Source organism: Morus notabilis, unplaced genomic scaffold (genome assembly GCF_000414095.1).
Source record: "Morus notabilis unplaced genomic scaffold, ASM41409v2 Scaffold1303, whole genome shotgun sequence".
NCBI classification, from domain to species: domain Eukaryota; kingdom Viridiplantae; phylum Streptophyta; class Magnoliopsida; order Rosales; family Moraceae; genus Morus; species Morus notabilis.
This window is the reverse complement of record NW_010365936.1, coordinates 124444-147610: the sequence shown is the minus strand read 5'-3', so window position 1 is coordinate 147610 and position 23167 is coordinate 124444. Positions and strand designations below refer to the sequence as shown.

At 34.1% G+C, this 23167-nt stretch overlaps 3 protein-coding genes across 4 annotated transcripts; all 3 read left to right on the top strand.

Moving 5' to 3' along the window:
• The first annotated feature begins 1683 nt into the window (after nt 1-1683).
• Nucleotides 1684-4936, top strand: LOC21402508 (putative pectinesterase/pectinesterase inhibitor 45). Its single transcript, XM_010108789.2, has 3 exons — nt 1684-2698; nt 3334-3494; nt 4125-4936. The coding sequence occupies exons 1-3, from the start codon at nt 1731-1733 to the stop codon at nt 4817-4819; spliced, it is 1824 nt and encodes a 607-aa protein (XP_010107091.1). The 5' UTR covers nt 1684-1730; the 3' UTR covers nt 4820-4936.
• A 1652-nt stretch (nt 4937-6588) lies between these two features.
• On the top strand, nt 6589-7158 carry LOC21402507 (putative invertase inhibitor). Its single transcript, XM_010108788.1, has one exon. The coding sequence runs from the start codon at nt 6589-6591 to the stop codon at nt 7156-7158; it is 570 nt and encodes a 189-aa protein (XP_010107090.1).
• Nucleotides 7159-12028: 4870 nt separating this feature from the next.
• On the top strand, nt 12029-16553 carry LOC21402506 (pectinesterase). Of its 2 annotated transcripts, none has more exons than XM_024172711.1 (3): nt 12029-12457; nt 12897-13424; nt 15596-16553. In XM_024172711.1, exons 1-3 carry the CDS (start codon nt 12127-12129, stop codon nt 16282-16284), a joined length of 1548 nt encoding a protein of 515 aa, XP_024028479.1. In that variant the 5' UTR covers nt 12029-12126; the 3' UTR covers nt 16285-16553. The 2 variants fall into 2 exon arrangements, with proteins under 2 accessions (XP_024028479.1, XP_010107089.1); XM_010108787.2 differs by having other exon boundaries at nt 12897-13499.
• Nucleotides 16554-23167: the final 6614 nt, after the last annotated feature.

Here is a 23167-nt window from a genome sequence, read left to right as displayed (position 1 = left end):
CATGTGCGCTCAGGATATATAGATATTAGATATCTCACATTACGTAAAATATTGTTGAAATTATTCAGTTTGAGTATCAAATCGCAATTGAAACACGACTTTTTCTTTTGGATGGAACATAATTACTTGGAACTTGCAACATGTAGCTTACCTGAGCTCTTCTTTCAAGATTTTTGAAGGTAATTAAGAGAAGAATAGAGAAAATTGTTCGTGCATAAGTTTAGATTTTTATCTTTTATTTTTATTTAATACCTATTAAACAAGAGTTGTCTCCTTTTCCCCCAAAGAATACCTTTAAAGTTATCACTGTTTTATTGCAATGAGAGAATAAGGGCTCTTTATACAATAAATGACATCTGAACACGACATGTCATTTCCCTTTGGATGGAAACGGCGTATCGTTTACCTGATGTATCTTTTTCTCTTTCGCAAAAACGACGTTGCATGAGGATTAGCATGTGTTTTATTTTAAAATTACACGTCATTTGATAAAATTCGAAATAGAAATGATTTTATGTTCTATCATTATTTATATTTTAAAATTACACGTCATTTGATAAAATTCGAAATAGAAATGATTTTATGTTCTATCATTATTTATATCTCCTATTTGATTTTGGAATGTCGTAACTATCGTATGTTTGCTTTCATCTTAGGTCCAAATATCTACAAAAATAACCAACAAAGAAAACGGCACAAAGTTTCTCAGATGTCGTTTTTCAACATGCGAACGACATATTTATTGGATTAATGAACGGTAACACTAGTAAATTATCGTTTCAGTTATCCAGAAGGAAACATTTCTTTGTTGCACAATAAACGAGTCAATGACACATGTATTTTCAAAAGACAGCGTGTGTTGTTTTCCTTTGCGAGAGAAACGTATGAGCTACAACTGTTTCCTTCAAAGCTAAACGACAATTCGTTTTCTTTGGGAAGGAAATGTGGTTATAAGATATTCGATGAAAACCACGTAGAAATGAATATTTATTTGTCCTATGTGTGTATATATATACGTACCTATATTCCATAATATTGACACCTTTCTTGAAAAAAAAAAAACGACTGGTTTAGTTGGTTTTAGCTTAATCACATCCTCACAAAACACAACACAACTTTACCTGCCTTTGTTATAAATTGAGTAATTTCAATATTAAGGTCTCGTTCATTTCACCGATTTGAATTTAGAATTCGAGTTTTGCTACAGTAAAAAGTTCTCAGAAACAATCACATCTAACTTTTTGCTACAGTAAAAAGCTCTTATATAAAATCACATTTCAACTCAAATTAAAAATTCAAAATAACCATTTTTCTTCAAAAAAAAAAAAAAAAAACAAACAAACAAACAAAATAACTATATATATTAGCACGCATCTTTGGTACTTAGGGTAAATTCGTAATTTTACGCAAATCTCAAGGATGCGCGGGAAATATGGTTTTAGCTAGAAGGAACAGAAAGGAAGTACATAACTAACTTTTAAAATAGAAAACCTGAAAAACCTCCCGTCCAGACCCGTTTTTATCAAATTGGCCAAAATAAACAAGACATCAAACTACTTTATGAACCCAACAACAAAGAGAAAACAAATAGAGAGAAATTTGAAGGAAATTAAAGCATTTTCTTTTTCTTCTGTTGCTCTTTCTCACCGTCTCTCTCTCTCCCTCCCCCTCTCTGGGTTGAAATCTAAGGCAGAGGAGGGCTTATCTGCCTTAGCCGTTCTCTTTTAAAAATGGCGTTTCAAGATTTCGACGAAATCACGGAACGCCGAAGAGCCGCGAAAGAGCAGAAGTTCAAGAGGAGGGTACTCACCATCAGCATCGTCTCCGGCGTCGCCCTCCTCGCCCTTATCGGGGCGGGATTCTTCGCCCTCGTCTCGCATGCGGAGCGCCACGGCCAATTAGATGCCGCCACCGCCACCGCAGCCGCTGTTCCGCCCGGTAACACAGACTCCCAAGCCCACAAGATCGTCAAGGTCATATGCAACGCCACGGATTACCGGGAGAAGTGCGAGGTCGCCCTGCGGAACCAGACCGCTGCCTCGCCAAGGGATTTACTCAAGGCGGCGATCGTCGCCGCGAAGGACGAGCTCCGCAGGGACTTCAACAAGACGAGCTCGCTCAAGTTCAACAGCCCTCAAGAAAAAGCCGCGTACGAGGACTGCGAGGGCTTGGTGGAAGACGCCTTGGATGAGCTCGACGCCTCCGTTTCCACCGTCGGAAACAACTCTCCGGGGACTCTTTCGACGAAAACCCCCGACCTTAATAGCTGGTTGAGCGCCGTCATATCCTACCAGCAGACCTGCGTCGATGGATTTCCGGAGGGATCAAAATTGAAGGCCGATTTGGCCAGACTATTCAAGGCCTCTAAGGAGTTCACCAGCAACTCGCTCGCGCTGGTTACCGAGATCTCCTCGCTTCTTTCGGCGTTCCAGTTGTCGGGTGCAACAGAATTAACGGCCCGTCACCTGGCGGAAATAGCGGCGGCGCCCTCGCCCGCAAGAGAGCCGACACCGGTATCGAACGGTCCGTCTTTGGATGATTACGGATTCCCGGACTGGATGGAAGAAGATGATCGGAGAATGCTTAAGGTGGACTACGATAAGCTAACGCCGAACGTGACGGTGGCTAAGGACGGCAGCGGGCAGTTCACGACGATCAACGAAGCTATTGTAGCCATTCCCGCGAAATACGACGGACGGTATGCATATGTGGTGTCTTTTTTTTTCTTTTTTTTTTTTTGGGAAAATATCATTTTGAGGTCTATAGTTTAGCAGTTTATCATATTAGTATATACATGGATGTTTCAATAATGTCATTTAGCTATCTCATAATTTTTTTTAAAAAAATTGCTATCTTGGTCGATTAAATCCGTTTTTTGGAACATAAAAAGTATTCTTAATCCTTTTAGTCTAAAAACAAATTAAAAATACTTTTTTTGAAAAATAAAATGCTTAACCGAAAAAAATTAAAATTCCCCATATCCCAATGATAGAATTTTTAGTGTTTTTCTTTTTCTAAAAAAAAAAAAAAATTAGACTCAAAATTGTCATTTTACGTCTAAAAAAAAATGAAACTTGGAGTATAAATATGATATTTTCTTGAATAACAATAAGTTACCCCCAATGAAAATATTTCAACATGAGAGTACCAATTTAATAAAGTGTTAAACTACATAATGTGAGACATTAAAATAATAATAAAAATAACGATAATAATATGAGAATGATTTTTTTCTTTTTTTTTTCCCTAAGTAAATAATTCAAGGTAACATGATCAATATGTGTTGAATCGATCTTTTATTGATTAATGTTGCTTGACATGGCGTTAATGCAGGTATGTGATCTATGTGAAAGAAGGAATTTACGAGGAGACTGTGATCGTGACGAAAAAGATGTTAAATGTCACCATGTATGGTGATGGGTCACAAAAGAGTATTATCACCGGAAGCAAAAATTTTGTAGATGGAGTTAGGACGTTCCAAACTGCTACATTTGGTAATTTGCTGGCCCTGCATGACATAACTGCTAACAAAATATGGATATTTGGCTCTTTTCTTTTATGACATATTTGGCTTTTTGAAAGTTTGGAAAACTAATAAAACATTGAAAATAATTTAATATGCGATTTGTAAAGAGCAAGAAATATACACATATATAGTATATTCTTGAAATTTTTAAAATGCAGCGTAATATGTCGTTAAAACAATAGGGAAACTTTTGTCGCTCATCCTATCTGTTATTTATCACATGAACGTAGAAGAATTATTCTCTTTTCGAATAGTTATTAGAGAGTTTTTTTTTCGCCGTTTTAGATCGAGGTTGTAATGAGTCATTTTCTTACACAGCCAAATTGATAATTTATTTGGTAATTAAGCAAAGGAGTACATAACTAGTTTCTTTTTTTTTTTTTTTTTTGCTAGAATACATAACTAGTTACTTAATTCATATACTTAAGCCTCGTTTATTTTATTGATTCAAGTTTAAAATTTGAGTTTTATTACAGTTAAAAACAGTCACATCTAACTTTTTTGTTACAGTAAAAAACTCTCACATAAAGTCACATCTCAACTCGGATTATAAACTCGAATCAACGAACTAAACAGGCTTTTAATTTCCTAATTGCAGTTGCTCAAGGAGACGGTTTCATCGGCAGAGCAATGGGATTCCGGAACACGGCAGGCCCCGAGAAGCACCAAGCAGTGGCGGCCCGCATCCAGTCCGACCGCGCCATCTTCGTCAACTGCCGGTTCGAGGGATACCAGGACACTCTCTACGCGCAGGCCCACCGCCAGTTCTACCGCAGCTGCGTCATCGCCGGCACGGTCGACTTCATCTTCGGCGACGCCGCCTCCGTCTTCCAGAACTGCATGATCGTGGTGCGGAAGCCGCTCGACAACCAGCAGAACATCGTCACGGCGCAGGGCCGCACCGACAAGCAGCAGACGACGGGCATCGTCCTCCACAACTGCCGCATCCTCGCCGACCGCAAGCTCGAGCCCGTCAAGGACCGCATTAGGAGCTACCTCGGAAGGCCCTGGAAGGAATACTCCAGAACCATTGTGATGGAGTCCACAATACATGATGTTATTCACCCCGATGGGTGGTTGCCGTGGCAAGGAGACTTTGCGCTCAACACTCTCTACTACGCGGAATATAACAACAAAGGACCCGGCGCTAAGGTTGATAAAAGAGTTCATTGGCCTGGCTATAAGAGCGTCATTACTAGAGAAGAGGCTTTGCAATATACGGTGCAGAATTTCTTGCAAGGGGATTGGGTAACTGTCAAAGGTGTTCCTGTTCGTGACACCCTTTATGAATAAAAAGAGATTTAACTTTTGTGGATTTGGGCTTGGGGGGGTTTTATTCAGAGATCGTGTGTTTTTGAAACTGAAGGCTAATGAGAGTTCAGGGTTTTTCAGTTGAAGTTGTGCGACATAAGAGAGTTATTATTAGCCTTGAAATATAAATGATTTTATTGTGTAATCTATCAACTAGGGATTCATATTTTGTCTAATTTTTAATGTCTCAGTTAGTATCTATCCAATCAAGTCATACCACGTCATTCCACAATAAGCATAAAAGAGTTAGTTAAAAAGAAGTCTAAATTTTTTATACGACGCAGTATCATATGATTGGTTAGATATTAATTGAGACACTAAAATTAAACAAAAATTGAGTCCAACAAGTAGAAAGGTAAAGTTCAGTTCATCAATTAAGTTTATGAATTGGGTATGTTTGTCCAAAAAGGCTATCATGCAGAACAAGTTTAGTTGTCTGTTTTTGCATATTATTATGTAATCAACTGATGTGGGAATAGTACTCTAATATAGTCCATAGTAGTTTGCATTACTTAACTTTGATAAATTCAGCGGATCCACATTGGTCCGGGCCCCAATGTCATTAGAATTTCCATCAATTACAATTTTTGTCCCATCCCTCTAAAATGTTTAATTTCAAGGTTTACACTGAATCTTTTTAAAATTAATATCCATACTTCCAAGTTTTTACTTCTTTTTTTTCTTTTCTTTTTAATAACGTGTTCATTGATTTACCTATAAATTTATTGTCGTTTTTTAGTTTATTGTCGCTTCTCACTTCTCCGCTTGTGTAGTTTCTCCCATGTTTTGTTTTTTTTTATTCTCATTTTTAGCCTGTGCCTTTTCTCCTGTACATATCATTTATTTCGTTTATTGTTGTTTTTCTGTAACTTTATAGTTCTTTTTCAATTATATAAATTATTGTCGTTTTTCCCAAAGATGTCGTTTGTGTAACTTATTGTCGGCTTCTTTATATGATGTCATTTATTGAACTTATTTAAAGTTCTTGTCGGTTTTGGGGAACAGTTATGTGTTCGTTTGATGTCGTTTATCTCTTTATTGTCTTTTACACTATTCATGTCGTCTTTACTATATATTGTCGTTTGTTCATTTTTTTTAATGACATTATTGTCGTTTCTGATATTCATGTCGGTCAGTCACTTGATTGTCTTCTTTTCTTTCTTTCTCGTTTCATCATCCCTTCTCCATTTGTCGTTTATTATTTTCATTTCTTTTGTTGGTTATGGTTCTTTCTTGATTCTTATGTCGAATTTCATGTCGTTTTTAAGCTTCTCCTGCGGAAGGTGTGGGATTTAGTTGATCTTGACCGTGTCAACGGGCGGAGAAAAGATTCCGTAGTAAATGTGTCTTGGGGAAATAAAAAATAATAATACGCCAAGCACCAAAATCCAAATGATTCACGTGAAACCATAAAAGATATATATATCATTTATTTATGTACACAAATATGCTTGCCCTAATGTAGAGATCTGTCTTCAGTATTAACCTCACACATTGATCACGCCCATTCTATACAAACAGAAAAGTGGGGTTCGGTGAAAAATACTAAAAAACTTTAACACTTTTCAGAAAAATGCAACAACATAAAAACAATGTTTGGTGATAATCGACGACTGATAATAATCAGCTGCTTGGATTTCTCATCCCTAGCCGGCCAAAACTTTTTCCTTTTAACAGTACAAAAAAATGAATTTCCATCTTCAATAATCATTCTCATACACAAAAAAGAGAAAAGAGCTTGAGAGTTAATAATGGCTTCATCATCCAAAGCTTTTAACCAAGCATTTGTCCTAACAATATTCTTGGTCGCTTGTTTTGCTTTCACAGGTACAACTCATTCAACGTTAAACGACAACATAGAAAACGAAGATTTGGTTTCCTCAACGTGCAAGAAAACCCTTTACGTTCAACTTTGCATATCTTCTTTAAGATCCGATCCTCGAAGCGGAAGCTCCGATCTCAAAGGCCTCGCGGCTATCGCATTGAATCTGAGTATAGCAAAAGGAGTTGACAATTTATCTTATATAAAAAATCTAAAGTCTGAATTTGCTTCTAATGGTTCTCAAATGACGTTCAGTTACCTCAGCGATTGCCTAGATGTATACTCGGACGCTATCCAAAACTTGCAGGACTCCGTTCAAGCTCTAAACGACAAGTCGTATGACACGCTGCGATCTTTGGTTTCTGCGGCAATGACGGATTCCGAGACGTGTGAAGACGGTTTCAAGGAGGTGAAGGGCTTTAGATCTCCTTTGACTGAGCAAAACAAGTACTTCTCTCGGTTGTGTAGTAACTTTCTAGCAATAACAACTCTTGATTGATTTGGTTTACTTTGTTGTACACTATATAGTACTAGTACCCCTGCATTTTTTTTCCTCCTTTTTTCTTTTTTTCTTTTCTTTAGGTTTGAATTCAATCATCGTTAACAATCTCTAGACTAAGAAAAAAAAAAAAAACTTTCTTTAAATTATGGCTTTGAATGTTAGAAGATCTAGTGAGGCGCTTGATATCATCATTTAGTTATAATGTTACTTGTGTGAGAAGGACATGTCCGTTTTCATTAGGATGAATAAAGAGGGATTTTGAAGCCCATGAAAGTTTTCCCCTCTTCTCACAATAATTAATATAGCCGGGCTACTTACTTGTAAAGTATTTGAATTCTGTGGATCTAATAAAAGCCATAATTAATATCCTTAAAGAGGACAATAATTAGTAAATTAGAAAAAAGAGGAAAAAGAAAAAGAAATCACTTATAGTTATATTATATATATATATATATATATCTCCTCTGTTCTAATTGAGAATAATTTACCAATTTTATCCCATATATCACGTCATTCTTTAATATGTTATCATTTCAATTTCCACTTAATGAGTTGGGAGAGGAATATTAGATGACATAAAGTAATCTCTTGACTCTTGAAGCACATGCACCTTTCACTTCACGTGCGGGACCTATATTGCATTTTCTTTTTGGCAGTGACAGGAGTAGTAATCATTTTTTTTTGGAGAAAATAATTGCTCAATATAAATGATGAGATATTAGAAATACAGAATGAACATCATTTACAAACATATATATATTAATAATTTAATACCGTTATTATGTTTAACGTGAATACCAACATCTAGATTTATTGTGTGTTCATTTGCACAATTTAAGTCAGAATTATGTATGTAAAAGAAAAATACTATAGTAAAAAAATTAAATTTGAATTTATGTGAAAGAAAACATATAGTAATATGAATTAAGATCTTAATTTGTAGAATAAATTTATCTCATTAGACATTAGGCATTTCAACATTAAGTTGTAAATAAGTAATTTAGATTTAACTTCTCTTTCAATAAGCTCAAAATATTGATCGTGGATTGATTAAGCGATAAACAAACTATGTAACTTTTTTATTTTCTTTTGTTAAGAAAGTAATCCGTATATCGAAAATTTCTCAAAACATGTACCATAAAATAAAAGATTAACTTGAAAATGGCAAAACAAAAGAGTTAGAAATTGTTGGGGAGATACCACATACGAAACTAGCCCAATACATTTTAGGAGTCTAACTTGACCCAAAAAGTCAACTTATTAGGTCTTAGATCTTTCCATATATATAAATCACTTCACATTCTCATCCACTTTTCATGTGGGACAATACACACATGTACTTTTCTCAACAATCTCCTCCTCATGTGTGTGTTCACTGAGCACCTACGGGAACACCAATTGGAGGCAACGTGTGAACTGCAACCAAGTGTGATTGCTTGACCCATATGAACCATCGGCTTTGATACCACTTGTTGGGGAGATACCACATACGAAACTAGCCCAACACACTTCAAGAGCTCAACTTGACTCAAAAGGTTAACTTATTAGGTCTTGAGTCCTTCCATGTATATAAACCACTTCACATTCTCATCCACTTTCCACGTAGGACAACAGACATGCACTTTTTTCAACATAAATAGATTAGTAATTTTACTCTTACGGTCCTATATAGAACCCATAAATTTTTTCAGTGCATATATGTAAGGATATAAGGGCGATTATATTGATGAAATTTTTCATAGCACATATATAATCAAAAGTCAAGAAATTGTTTCTGGGCCATATTTCGATCTTTCACACTGTATATATAATAAGTTTATATGTGTATGTATGATATGTGTCTATACGTACATATATTTAATTTGTATGATAGATAAGGCTTAGAACCAAAACTTTAATAACTTCCGGGGGAGAAAACTTGTTAATTAGCATGTATATAGACAATATATATATATATAATATAATGCAATGTGCAGTTGCATTCGAAACGATAGATCTCTTAGAAAGAAGGCCATGCGTGTTGATGATATGACTTTTCCCATTTAGTTATAAAGTATGGAATGCAATTACTTTTCCATGCATTTTCTCCATCATCAACATGTGCCAATGTTCCCAGTGAACAGCCAATAGAGCCGAGACATGGCAATCCAACTTGGCTCAAGATCATGCGCTTGTGGCTACTCTATTACGCATTAAGCCACAATAATCATTTGAAAACGCTATCCACCACGTACAAATGAACTTTCACCACGTGTAAAGTCCATGTGTATTTGCTCTTTGTTATTTTCTTTTTTTTTTTTTTTTTTTTTTTTTTTTTTTTTTTTTTTTGGCTTTTAAAAAGTCTGGAAGCGGATGGTCAACGTATAGCATACTTTTTATTGGTCTTACATAAAGGGGTTCGGAATGATCGTTGAAAATGCTAGTGTTAGGTCCTATTTTACAACAAAGAGCGCATCACCACAGCCCCATCAAATATGATAGAGGTAAGATATATATACGGGGGCATGATTTTAGACATTCTATTAAGTTTATATTGGCTGCAGATGTAAACCTTCATATTTAATAGCTTTATAAAAAAAAATACGGTAGTTCCTTATTATTAGGCTAACTCACTCGGTGGTTCTTGATTACTTTCTAACTCGACTACAAGATGATTTACAAACTTATCATGGTCATCATATATGTATTTGGATTACTAGACCCATATTGGACATTCTTTTTTTTTTTTTTTTTTTTTGGCTGAATATAAAGTCCTAAGAGGACATTCTTGAAACAACCAGATTGAGTGAGAGCAATTATTTTGCCGAGGATTATGATGTACGGTTGGTAACAAGCTTCAATAGTGTACTTCATCTTTCTCAATGTTTTCTGTCGGATGGTGGTTTTACGTTTTGTCTATTTTATAGTCTAGAGTGTACCCGGTGGTTGAGTTCGGTTTAGTGGCCAACTAATTTTTGGCCCTTAATTAAAAACTTGTATTTTAGGATTTTGGCATACCGCTCATTATGAATATACAGCTCTAGATCAAGCCTAAAAATTAGTACCAGTCAATCGACCTTCCCAAAAGAGGGAGAATTTTTCCTTGTCAGAATTGGTTTTCTTTGTTTATGCTAAAATAACACTATTAATGAGGAATGCGCATTATTGAGCTAGCATTGAGCAACGTAAGTATTACTTGAATTCTTTTTTTTAAGTTTAATTAATGAGAAATTGTTTTGGCCAAAAAAAAAAAAAAAAAAAAAAAAAAAAAAAAAAAAGAAGAAGAAGAAGAAGAGAAGAATATAATATTGATCGGTTCATGTTTTTCACGGATATCACAATATAAAATTAAAGGCATGTCATACCTTGCACAAACCCATGAGGATATACACGGCGGATGAGACTCACTTTTTAGCCAAAGGTGGCAATCATATTAATTATACCTTCATTGGCTAGCGATCTTTCTAATATTTTGCTAGAAGGGTGTCCAATACTTCTTTTTTCTTGATTCCATCTACTTTTTTCTAGTTGGTCTTGTTTTCTTTCATGATTTTGTTTTCTTGACGTAATCCCTTTTGGACCACTTCAGCTATTGTTGCATATCTCAATCGAATTGATGAAACTTTAAATCAAAATTGGATCTTATAGAGTGTAAAGTAGTGTTGGCACTTTGCAGTCTTCTAAGACTTTTATTGATTTCATAATGTTGCATCTACTCATGATCTACGTACTAGTTATTTCCTCAAAGATTACTATTTAGAAAAGATGAAAATGTAGACCTTCCATGTGTATACTAGAAATATATTTCATGGCATACCCTCTTTTGTGTTTTTCCACTTTGTCTTCTACCTATTTGTTTTAGATCCCTCACTAGACAATTACATCCATGATCCAGCATCAACACAATTTACGATATGTTAATTATTGGTCCTTACCATCCTTTTCAAATTTATTTCAGCAGTGAAAATTGGAAATTTTCATTTTAGTACGGTTTTTAGGGAGATGAGAGTTGCTTAATTAATGAGGATCTTATAATTAACGGCATTAGGTTATCCTTTAGTATAATAGGTTTAATTCGCTTTGTGGGTTCGAATTAAATGGTTTTGAACTTTTTTGGTTTCGATCGGTGGTTTAGAACTTTTGTGGTTTAAATTGCAGTCCAAAGAGGTGTTTCATAGTGTAAAATCTGGCAGATAATAAAGTATGAACTGGATGGTTACATCAATTTTACCTGTTTTTATTATAAAAAAAAAAAAAAATAGTATGTGGATGGTTTTTATTATACATTTTGAGTTCAAATCAGAGAGGATTAAGTTTCTCAAAAAAAACCGTCAAGGATGGGTTCTCAAGCCACAAAAATGAACCAAATGTTTCAAACTAATTAATGGTTCAAAACCAAATGACTCCTTGAACGATGGCCTTGATCATAATTTATTAAATATTGAACAGCTTATCTTGTCAGAATATTGCATGAGAGAATTTAAGACGTGTATATATATACCTGAATGGTCTAAATGTAGATTTGGACTTATTTTATTTTCTCTATACTATACATAGCACGCGGATCTAGATCTATTGAGAGTAGTTGATTATCTTTTTCCGTATGCATAATGTACAAATTATACGGGCTGCCACCTATGCATAGTGCCAGAAGTCAAGTTGGATTAAAGGACCAACAGACTTATAATTAAGCGTGGCTTTGATATGGACTTTTGAGCGTCACGTATTTGTCATAATTTCCACTGAAAATTGACCACCAAACTAACAGTAGCCCTAGAACTACTCTAATTTGTCAATTTAGACTATGAATTTTCAACGAGATTAGCTTTCCCCCCTTGGTATATAAATACTAAGCCCCAAGTTCGTTCATGATCTCCCAATACATATTATAGCCAATCCTTTTTGGGGGGGGTTTTCTAATTAAGGAGGTATTTGTAATTTTCTTTGGCTAAAGTTTTAGTTGTTTGTTTAATTGTCGGAGTCATCATGATCAGAAATATGTTAGAACATTATTTTGTGGTGTTTTGGGCACTATTGGGATATTGTGCCTTAGGGGTTGCCAATATTGATAATAGGTACAGTCACCAATTACAACACGAAATTCAAAGCGACTGCCACTTTACTAGATATCCGTCCCTTTGTGTCCAAACATTGCTGGCCTTGAGGCCAGGATCATATCACTACACTGATGTGATTTCAGCTCTTGTCAACAAGACAATAGAGGAGTCAAAGCTTCCCAGTAGCACTTCTGATGATTTCTCCACGTTGAACTCTCAACTTGGGGCTGAAGCAGCTAAAAGCGCTCAATCTATAACAGGTTAATATTTTAGAGAGTATATATATATATACATATATATATAAATAATATTATAACGTGCAATATTAATTTGTTATATGTCATTTTCTTCTATATTCGCATTTGCTAATAAATAGTTAGGTATATCTTGACAAATTTTTCAGTATTCATAACGTGTGGAGAAAATTATTATATTCATTATAGATTGGGAGATTATAAGGATATGAAAAATTATATATATTGATAGATCGTTCTGTTTTAAATTGTCTATTAAAATTCTATCAGTTCTAAATACTTTTTTTCGTTCTAAAATGATCTTAATCGGATTTATCATTTAATTACATGCATTCCCAATAGATACGCCTAGCTAGAAAGCTCTGGTTGATTGTGGTTCTAAATTCGTTTTTTTTTTTTTTTTTAACCGTATTGTAAATGACCGTGCATGTCATGATCAACACAGGTGATTGTGAAGCGCTCATGAGCTTGTCAGTGAAGCGGCTACGACAATCCTTAACTGCGATAAAACAATCTCCGACGAAGAAAAAGGAAGACATCCAGACATGGCTAAGCGCGGCCTTGACCTTCCAACAAGCCTGCAAAGACTCTGCCGACGGGCTAACCCTAGCGAGCCAGATATCAAAGAAAATGTCCTATCTAACCGAGCTAAGTAGCAATGCTTTAGCTCTCACTAATCGCATCACCGGCAGCAAGTCACCGGAGCCTTTTGACGCGGCCACACATACTGCTCGCGGCCGCCTCAAGGGACAAATTTTTCCAAAGTGGGTATCTCCAAGGGACAGAAAACTACTCCAATCCACCACCATTAATGCCAATGCTGTTGTTGCCCAAGATGGATCAGGAAATTACAAAACTATTTCAGAAGCTATACGCGCCGCTTCTGGGGGTCGTTTTGTGATTTATGTGAAGGCGGGGGTTTATAAGGAGAAGATTCACGCGAGTAAAGATGGTATTACGTTGATTGGAGAAGGTAAATATACTACTATTATTACTGGTGATGATAGTGTCGCTGGTGGCTCTTCTATGCCCGGATCAGCAACATTCAGTAAGTATTCTATTTTGCTAATTTATTCAGACCAGGCTAGCTTTTACTTTTTTACGGTCTTTGAAGGGGGAAAAAAGAAATCATGACTTGTATTAATTTCCGAATTATTAAGTGTGTTTAGAACTCGTTCTAAAATAATTTTATTTTTTGTATAAAAATAAAAATAAAAACGTTTTTAATCTTAGACAGAAATTATTTTTAAAAATACATTTGGTACTTTTTTACGGTCTTTGAAGGGGGAAAAAAAGAAATCATGACTTGTATTAATTTCCGAGTCATTATGTCCTGTTATGATGACTCTTTGACATCTTTGTGACTGATTTACACAAATTTGGTTTGAAAGTACTAGTAATTATATAGTAACTAATTAATCATACATGTTACAGTTAGGAAACATGATATTAATTGTGAATTATGTATAATATATATGTTATGGATACATTTATACACATAGAACAAGATAAAACATAATAAATATTAGATTATATATTTTGCTTTTAGATGTTAGGGATATATATCCACACGTTTATTTTTTTTTTATTTTTTTTTTAACCCTTCCTGGTGATGTGATTTCCAATGGAAACACAAAGATAATTAAGAAAATAGACGTAAGTTGGATGAGAAATCTGAGTAATCATATTTATTCTGATAGGGTTAAATCTTCACTCTCTCACAAAGGTCTGGTCTCACATGAATTCCACAAGTGGGGTCCACTCTCTATAAGAGAGTGGAAATATATCATGATCCGGTTATACAACATTTTTTAAAAAAGAAAAAGGTTTAATGGTAAGAAAGGGCGTTATACTTGTGAGGCCATAACACGAGGAATTAATTGCCGTGTTTGAAATTGTTCTTATTTTTATTTTTCACATTTTTTGAGAAAAAAAAAATGAAAACGATTTTAAAATAGCGTTTGACACAATTAAAGACAAAAAAGGGAAATGAAAAACGATTTTTTAGTTTAGTGTAAAATATGAGAAAAATGAAAAATGACTTTTAATCGTTTTTCATTTTTTGTTTTCGTTTTCTCCTCTCTTGAGCAGAGAGAGAGAGAGAGAGACATTAATGGTTTTTTATACTTAAAACAATCTCTTAATAAAACTATCAAACACATTTTTAAAAATAATTTCTGTCTGAGATTGAAAACGTTTTTATTTTTATTTTCATACATAAAATAAAATCATTGTGGAACGAGTTCCAAACGCACCCAAAAAGTCTTACTCTTATATGAGAGGTGACACAAAAAGGTTGACAATTACCTTCTTGTAAAGGCACTTTGAGGGTGTTTGTTAAATCATAATCTACTAGTGTTCCATAAACCAGTATTTATAAGTAAGCCATAAAATACTCAAGACATGACACGTCCACTAGTTTAGCACTTGAAACTTCAGTGCGCAAACAAAAAGTGTTGGGGTAGTGGTCAATTTCCAAGAGCCAGAACACACAAACTTTTAAAAAAATAATAGTAATAATCACACATTTTTTTAAAAGAAAAAATTACACAAACTTTTGTCCTGGTCTAATAGTGGTCATAGTTTTGGATAATGTCTAGTTGTCAAGGCATTCACGTCATATTTTTATACCAGTGGAGGGGGCTAAAGAACCACAACATGATTATTACGGTAAGTACGTGATACAACACATATATGACAAGGGCCATACTATATATACTGTACATCACCGGTACGTTTATATCATCAATTAATTGTTCATCAAAGAGCTTAGATCTGTTGCTCCCATTTTTTTACTTTTAAAGTTTTTTTTTCTCTACTTATTTATCATCTCATCTAAGTAATTTAACTACATAAATAAAAATAAAATACTAAAAATACTTAAATAATTCACGAGTTATTAAAATTTAATTATAATAATAGCGAGAAAAAGAGAGCATACTTTGATTCTTCATCGAGCTAGATAAAACTATACTAGTGATGATTTTTGGTTAGTTTAAAGAATATTATAATTCACAAATTTGTAAAAAAGTAATACCAAAATAATAATAATAATAATAATAATAATAATAATAATAGAATAGTACTACTACTAATAATAATAACGGACTGTTGCTAACTACTAATTTTCTTGTTGTCGTTCAGCCGTCACCGGCGACGGATTCATTGCCCGCGATATCGGGTTCCACAACACAGCGGGGTCGCAAGGAGAACAAGCCCTGGCTCTCTACATCGCCTCCGACCACTCAGCCCTATACCGGTGCAGCATCGCAGGCTACCAAGACACCCTCTACGCCCTCGCGCTCCGGCAGTTCTACCGCGAGTGCGACATCTACGGCACCGTCGACTTCATCTTCGGCAACGCGGCCGCCGTCTTCCAGAAATGCAACCTGGCTCTCCGGCGGCCGAGTGGCGCCAACGTCATCCTGGCCAACGGCCGCTCCGACCCCGGCCAAAACACCGGATTCTCCGTCCAGAACTGCCAGATCACCGCCAGCTCCGAGTTTTCCGCAGTCAAGCACTCGTACGAATCCTATCTCGGCCGTCCATGGAAGGCTTATTCGAGAGCGGTGGTTATGCAGTCGAATATTGACGACGCCATTGAGCCTAGAGGATGGATTGAGTGGCCTGGCTATGGAAGTTCCGTTCTGAAAAGCCTTTATTTCGCCGAATATGCGAACGTCGGGCCCGGGGCCGGGACTTCTCAGAGGGTGACATGGCCTGGTTTTCATGTCATTGGGGTTGAAGATGCGGAGAAGTTCACCGTGGCCAACTTTATCGCCGGGAATTCTTGGTTGTCCTCGACCAAAGTGGCGTTCGACTCTGGTCTCTAGTAATATTATATCTGTTTCATCAATTGATCATATACTTCTTTGCTAATGTGTTTATTATTATTATTGTGTATTTTGGGGTCGGAGATCTTATGTTGATCGATGTGTTTGGAAGATTTGGGGTAAGGAAGAAAAAAAAAGAATATTGTTGTGTGTGTATTGTTTAGAGTATACAAGGTAGTGCCGTAGTGGGTATAATAATTTAGATATGTAAATTACTTGCATACTGAAAACTTGTATGCTACTATTTATCAAGTGTTCATGACCTGATCACGTCCATTTTATTTAGTTGTTATAACTTTTTTTTTTTGTTTCCTTTTTTTCTTCATTTGAAATTATTAGTAACATGAAATTTAGCTTTACTAAAAGTGATGGAAATATCAGAACACATAATTAATTATACACCAAATAGAGTCAATGGCTTGGTGTAATGTTCATTTTTTTTTTTTTTTAACTTAAACGAAAAAATTTGAACTCTACAATTTAAGATAGAATATATTGGATTTACCCGTTAGTGCTTACAACGATAATGTAACATTTGCATTTGGATATCTTCTATGTAGCATGATCCAAATATGTACCATATGTGAAAGAACTATTGATCTCAAAAGCTCGAGTACTAGTCAATTGTCTTTTTAAGATATTCATTAATTAGTTTTTATGTTCTAGACGGTAGAAAATAACACGTGGCTTGTTGATATATATCATCAATATATTTATATATATTTGCTTTTAGTACGTACGTAAACTAAATTTTTTACCTGTTCTCTACCTGCAATTTTTATTGATTGCCATCATCATTATATTATAATTTATACTCATCAATTATAGAGCTCTCATGACAGCGTATATCCTTTGTTCTTGCAAGTACTGATCAATACCTTTCATATATATATATATATATACAAAACAAAGATCCTTCAGCTATCAAACAGAAATTATTCCCTTTTGTCGGCAGAGAAAATAAGGTATTTCCCTGTTTAGGGGCTGAGGTGTGTACTGTATATATAGTTGAAGCCATGAAAGCCTATTAATTAATGGTGGCGTGTCATTTCGGACACCAACGCGAGGGTCCATACGCCATAAAACTAGCTTAATTATAAAGTTTGTAATCCAAAATAGAAACTTTGCTTGTCCCCCAAGCCTCATGTTGAGGTCTGAATCATACATAACTTAAATGAATCATATTTTATGCCCCAGCCACGCACGCACAAAAAAAAAAAAAAAAAAAAAAAAAAGAGAGTGAATCATAATTCATATATATACATATACACACACATTATCTTGTAGTTTTACTAACCACTCTTTCGGAGACGAGTGCTATATATTTGTTGTAAGGTCTGCATCGAACTGTTATGTTGATTTAATTTAATTGTACAATTTACAGTACGACTTGAAACAAAAGTCAATCCTTTTTAATGGGCCGTTCCCATCCGTCTTTAGCTGCCCACTGTTCCTAAGGGCGTTAATGATCCCGTTCACTTTACTGATTTAAATTTGTAATTCGAATTGAGATGTAATTTTATGTGATAATTTTTTACTGTAATAAAAAAATTAAATGTGATTATTTTTAAAAATTTTTTACTGTAATAAAATTTAAATTCTAAATTTAAATCGATGAAATGAACCGTCTTACTTGAGAAAATTGTACGGATCTGAATTTACAAGCTCAGCTTTTCTCTACTTTCCTGACACAACTTAATGACAAACAGAGAGAAAGAGAGAGAGTTATGGTTCTCGTGCGTATTTCCGGCTTAGACTAGTCAACCTTGAGGCATCGCTAAGGCTAATAATGAGTAGGAAATTATTTGCTTGCATAATTCAGTTCATAATTACTGTAATTTTATGTGATAATTTTTTACTGTAATAAAAAAATTAAATGTGATTATTTTTTAAAATTTTTTACTGTAATAAAATTTAAATTTTAAATTTAAATCGACGAAATAAACAGTTTACTTTTTTGAGAAAATTGTACGGATCTGAATTTACAAGCTCAGCTTTTCTCTACTTTCCTGACACAACTTAATGACAAACAGAGAGAAAGTGAGAGAGTTATGGTTCTCGCGCGTATTTCCGGCTTAGACTAGTCAACCTTGAGGCATCGCTAAGGCTAATAATGAGTAGGAAATTATTTGCTGCATAATTCAGTTCATAATTACTTTCTGCAAGTGTAAATAATTCCTTCATTATCGATTCATTTTGACTAGTCAACGTCATAATTAGTTGATTTTATAATTTTGCAGGACCAACCCAACTAAGCAAGATTGGATAATGGATCATGTGTACACACATATATATAAAAGTAATCTTTACCCAGGATACGTGTTTTTCTCTACCGCGGTATGAACTATTATTTTCAATCATAAGATTAATTTTTTAACATAGATAGGTTAACATAAAACTTTACAATCTTTATCATTTAAACCTCTCTAGTGCCGTTAGACCAAGCAATCTCTCATATTTTGAAGTATAAACTCTAAATATAAAACTTGGTAGTGGTAACTTGGTGTAAGTCCACGTGCGTATACGGAGAATAATTAACAGCTTAATTCTTCTTGCATACATCAAAAAAAAAAAAAAAGATTAATTTTTTTTTCAAAAAACAAAAAAAAAAAAAAAAAAAAAAAAAACCCTTCATTTGAATTAGCATTTTAATAAGATAAGAGGACAAAGTGATGTTGCCATATTAACCAATTAGCATTGCCTTTGAAAGGCTGTTTTTAGGCTAAATTACAATCAAACAAAGAAAGAATGTGATTGATGGGGGAGATGATGTCTAGTTTGCAATAAATTACAAGAAAAAAGTGCAGACATTAATTTGTTCACATGGTTGTGCCCCTGCCTGTCTATTTATGTGGAATTACCAAGAACTCAGATCCTATGTTTAAATTGTCTGTCGTTTTTGCCCATCTAACTAATAACTCAGTAGTACCTTATTGACTTGCTTAAACCCAATGACATTAAAAAAAATAAAAATAAAAATAAAAACTGTCACTCCGTTACGGGTTCTTGCTTAACTTTTTTTTTTCATTTGATTGTACGATGGAGATATACCTTTTTTTTTTTTTCTCTCTTTTTGTTCTTTTTGTTTTGTTAGTGGATTTATGGAAGTGTGAGGTGACATTATCCCTTTTTCTTTTTTTCTTTTTTTTTTTTTGAGAAAACAACAAACAATTGATTCAAGTCCAACCGTATAATTTGGGATCTCCGTGAAAACCAATAGTAATAGTATAACTATTGCGGTGTTATCACACGCGTGGTGGATTACATCATAATTATGATTTTGCACTTTTTGAGGTCCACACCAACTTCTAATTAGCACCGACCAAAGACGTTAATTGATTGAGGGAACACAATGTCCCATAAATTTTGGAGAGCAGAGTGGAAAATTAATCCAAATAGCTGGTTGATAATGATATAAAGTAGGGACGAGTGATTGATTTTGTATGGGTTAGAATTTGATGATTATATTAATTTAGTAGCATCTATTCATATGGAACTTCCCAGTCCCTTTGCATTATAGCCGTTGGGGAACATTGATTGTCCGCTATAATTGTCATGTCAATAGTCCTTAATCCTTGTGTTTTTGTTCACCTTCTGCTAACAGTTCTGTTAAGTATGTAAAAAGAGCACCTCTATTCATACCCAATGAGATTAAAACTCAGCTATTTATATGAAGTGGACTTCGTTAAGTAAATAGGTGGGACCCAATTTAGTGGAATCGACCACTTTGCGAGAGTGATGAGAGGATGAATGCATTTTTTATGTGAAAATGTGGTCCCCGATTTTATTTTTTTTTATTTTAATGAAAATTTGTTGAACTCCTAATAAGTTGATAACAAAATGACGAAAATAAATCAAGGTGTTAAATTTTAGATGAGAAAATACAAGTGAGAATCGCATGCATCACTAGTAAATCAGGGGTTAAAAAAGGAAATCAAAGTAGCTTAAATGTTAATAAAAATTAAAATGTAACCAAAAAAGAAAGGAAAATCCACAAACGCTTAAAGAACTTATGGCCAGGAAGTTTAGAAACTATATTTAAACTCAAATCATAATTCTGCTATAATGTTTTTTTGAATTTTAAAATTTTTTCTCTCACAAAGTTTTCGTCAATAAACTCAAATCACGATTTGAGTGTACCTTTTAAATAGGCTCTCACGCATTCTATAAACTACAAGAGAGAGGAATATTGGGGGGCTCGACGGAGGGGATCGTGATGGGGCGAAGGGGGTTTGGGATTGTGGCAAAGGGATGAGATTGCACGGTAAAGTTTGTGGTATTTTTATGAAGTTGACTAGGCTCACATATCTTGATTAGTGAGGGGCTAAAGCTGTGATATTTCAACGAAGTTTGATGAGGGCGATTCGAATTAACAAAAAAAAAAAAAAAATGCTCAAAATGATATTTACCTTGCTATTTGGTTGTATGATTTGGCAACTCCATTGTTGCTATTATTTTTTATTAATAATTTAATTGTTAAGATAAGCTTTAAAATTAGGCTTATCGATCCACAAAGCAAAGCTTTGTGACAGTATTTTGAAAAGCTGAGGTTTTTTATGTATCTTGATTGTGATAGAAATGATACATAAAAAAGTTGTTTGGTTCTCAATTTCCACTAGATTTAGGGCATTTTAGTAATGACAGTGCAAATATACTATAGATGAGAATCATATTATAAAGACCGGTCTAAATTTGGGATGTCCGTTGTCAATTTCCATCATTTTGCTATCAATCTTTTAAGACTTCGTTTATTTCACCGATTCGAGTTTTCAGTTATAGGTTTCCACAGTTAAAAGCCTTCAGAAAATGTCACATCTAACTTTTTCTACTACAGTGAAAAGCTCTCAAAAAATGTTACATCTCAGCTCGAATTGAAAATTCAAATCTGCGAAGCGAACGAGGCCTAAGAGTTTGGACATTTTTTTGCCTAAATTTATTTTTGGGAGAAAATTGTTATCTACTTAGTTTTAAAACCAAATAAACTAAAACCCTTTTTTTGGTTTATGCTATATGTTTACCTACTAAGTAATTTCGTTCAATACACAATAATCACTATCAAAACCCCACGGAAACTGGTCTAAATTAGATATTGTCGATAGCATGTCACGTAATAGATCCATATTTTGTCACACGTAATTGTGTTTCTAATTACACATTTTGTTTAATAGAAAACAAGCCTCCGAAGAAAAGAGGAGAAGGCATTTGTCATTTGAATTCATCCTAATCCTGGATCATGATATAAATTTGTACAAGTTAATGGTCTTATCAATTACATTGCAAACTTCAAAATGTCCTTTCAAAAAAGTTAGCCATGTTGAATATAGTTGAATTGGCAACGTTGTTAAGCTGGCTATTACGTAAATTGAGACACGGCTTGATCAAGTATGCGATTTTTTTTTATTTTTTATTTTTTATTTTGCGAAAAATACATATACATTCCTCTAATTTATCATAAGACAAAAACATCTTTGTTGTCATGTAGCACACACCAATTATATGTTATGTAGTGCATGTCACTAATCAGAAGAGAAAATTATGGGCCCGTTCACTTCGCTGATTTGAGTTTATAATTCGAGTTTATATGTAATTTTGTGTGAGAGCTTTTTACTGTAGCAAAAAAAGTTAGATGTGACTGTTTCTGAGAGCTTTTTACTGTAGTAAAACTCGAATTCTAAACTCGAATCAGCGAAATGAACGAGACCTATATTACTTTGTTCACAAAACTAGGGTGGGCCGTCTCTTTAGAAGGAAAGAACATTTTAACCCAAAAAAAAAAAAAAAAACACCTTAGAGGCTCAAGATGTAATACTTTGTAGCTTTACTTTAAAGATAAATGTTAAAATTACTCTTTTTGTCGCTCTTTTTAATACTTTTTTTTCTGGAGTATGTATTTAGATTGTAATAATTAGTGAGGTGGGCTAAAAAGTGACTCTCACCGAATTTGCTATCTTCATAATCCACCATGTGTTAACTATATTTTATTTCAAAGCTGCTAGCTAAATAACAAAAATTCCTTCCTTCACTATAATAACATGAAACCCACAAGTATATTCACCGGGCGAAAATCAAGTATGAGCAAAAAGCACAATACCCACAAGACGTGGATAGATAGTATAAATTATTTACGCCTAATATATTTACCAATATATAAATTAGTTACGTCTAGTAAATAATTATTTATCAATAAATATACTAATACTTTAATCGATTTAAAAATATACTATTTCCTTTTAAAAAAACGTTTCAAAAACATGCTATTTATTACAACTACAGGGAAAGGAAAAAAAAAAAAGGAGAGAAATCTTAGACAATGGGCGCGCTACTCACATCTCGAAATGGCCCATCAACAATGGGCCACATTCAGGCTACCAATTTGAGCCAAGCTCACAAAGCAGCCCACATAAACTAACTAAAGAGAGAATGAAAAAATGGAGAATATACATTATACTCAGTCTTTATTCCTTACTCTTGATAAATATTTTTTTTGTTAATATAATTATTTGATTAGAAAGGTTATGAATCAAGAGTAAAGAGTAAAAATTCTGACTTATATATTTTTAAGGGATATTTGTCAAAATTACCCAAAGAGAATCGTTCACGATAACTTTTTATCGGGAGAATGAGAGAAATAATATATTTAGTAGGGTGTTTAGTAAATTATAGCATAATTTTTAAAAACAAATAGATTATAGCATAATTTGATACTTTAGATTTTAGACATTATTAAAAAAACTAAAAATATCCATAAATCTTTTTTCCATCTCTTTTCTCCCCATTAAGCTTTTATTTTTATTTTTTTGAAAATAGTAAATTATAGTATATATTTTTTAAAATGGGGATATTATATCATATTTTTCTAAAATAAGAAAACTATAGCCGACGC

Bases quoted from the DNA above. Each gene is read 5' to 3' on its own strand.
- LOC21402507 (XM_010108788.1), top strand. From the start codon at position 6,589: ATGGCTTCATCATCCAAAGCTTTTAACCAAGCATTTGTCCTAACAATA.
- LOC21402506 (XM_010108787.2), top strand. From the start codon at position 12,127: ATGATCAGAAATATGTTAGAACATTATTTTGTGGTGTTTTGGGCACTA. The intron at 12,458-12,896 runs GTTAATATTTTA...TGATCAACACAG, and splicing joins AAGCGCTCAATCTATAACAG to GTGATTGTGAAGCGCTCATG. The intron at 13,500-15,595 runs GTAAGTATTCTA...GTTGTCGTTCAG, and splicing joins GCCCGGATCAGCAACATTCA to CCGTCACCGGCGACGGATTC.
- LOC21402508 (XM_010108789.2), top strand. From the start codon at position 1,731: ATGGCGTTTCAAGATTTCGACGAAATCACGGAACGCCGAAGAGCCGCG. The intron at 2,699-3,333 runs GTATGCATATGT...GCGTTAATGCAG, and splicing joins CCCGCGAAATACGACGGACG to GTATGTGATCTATGTGAAAG. The intron at 3,495-4,124 runs GTAATTTGCTGG...TCCTAATTGCAG, and splicing joins GTTCCAAACTGCTACATTTG to TTGCTCAAGGAGACGGTTTC.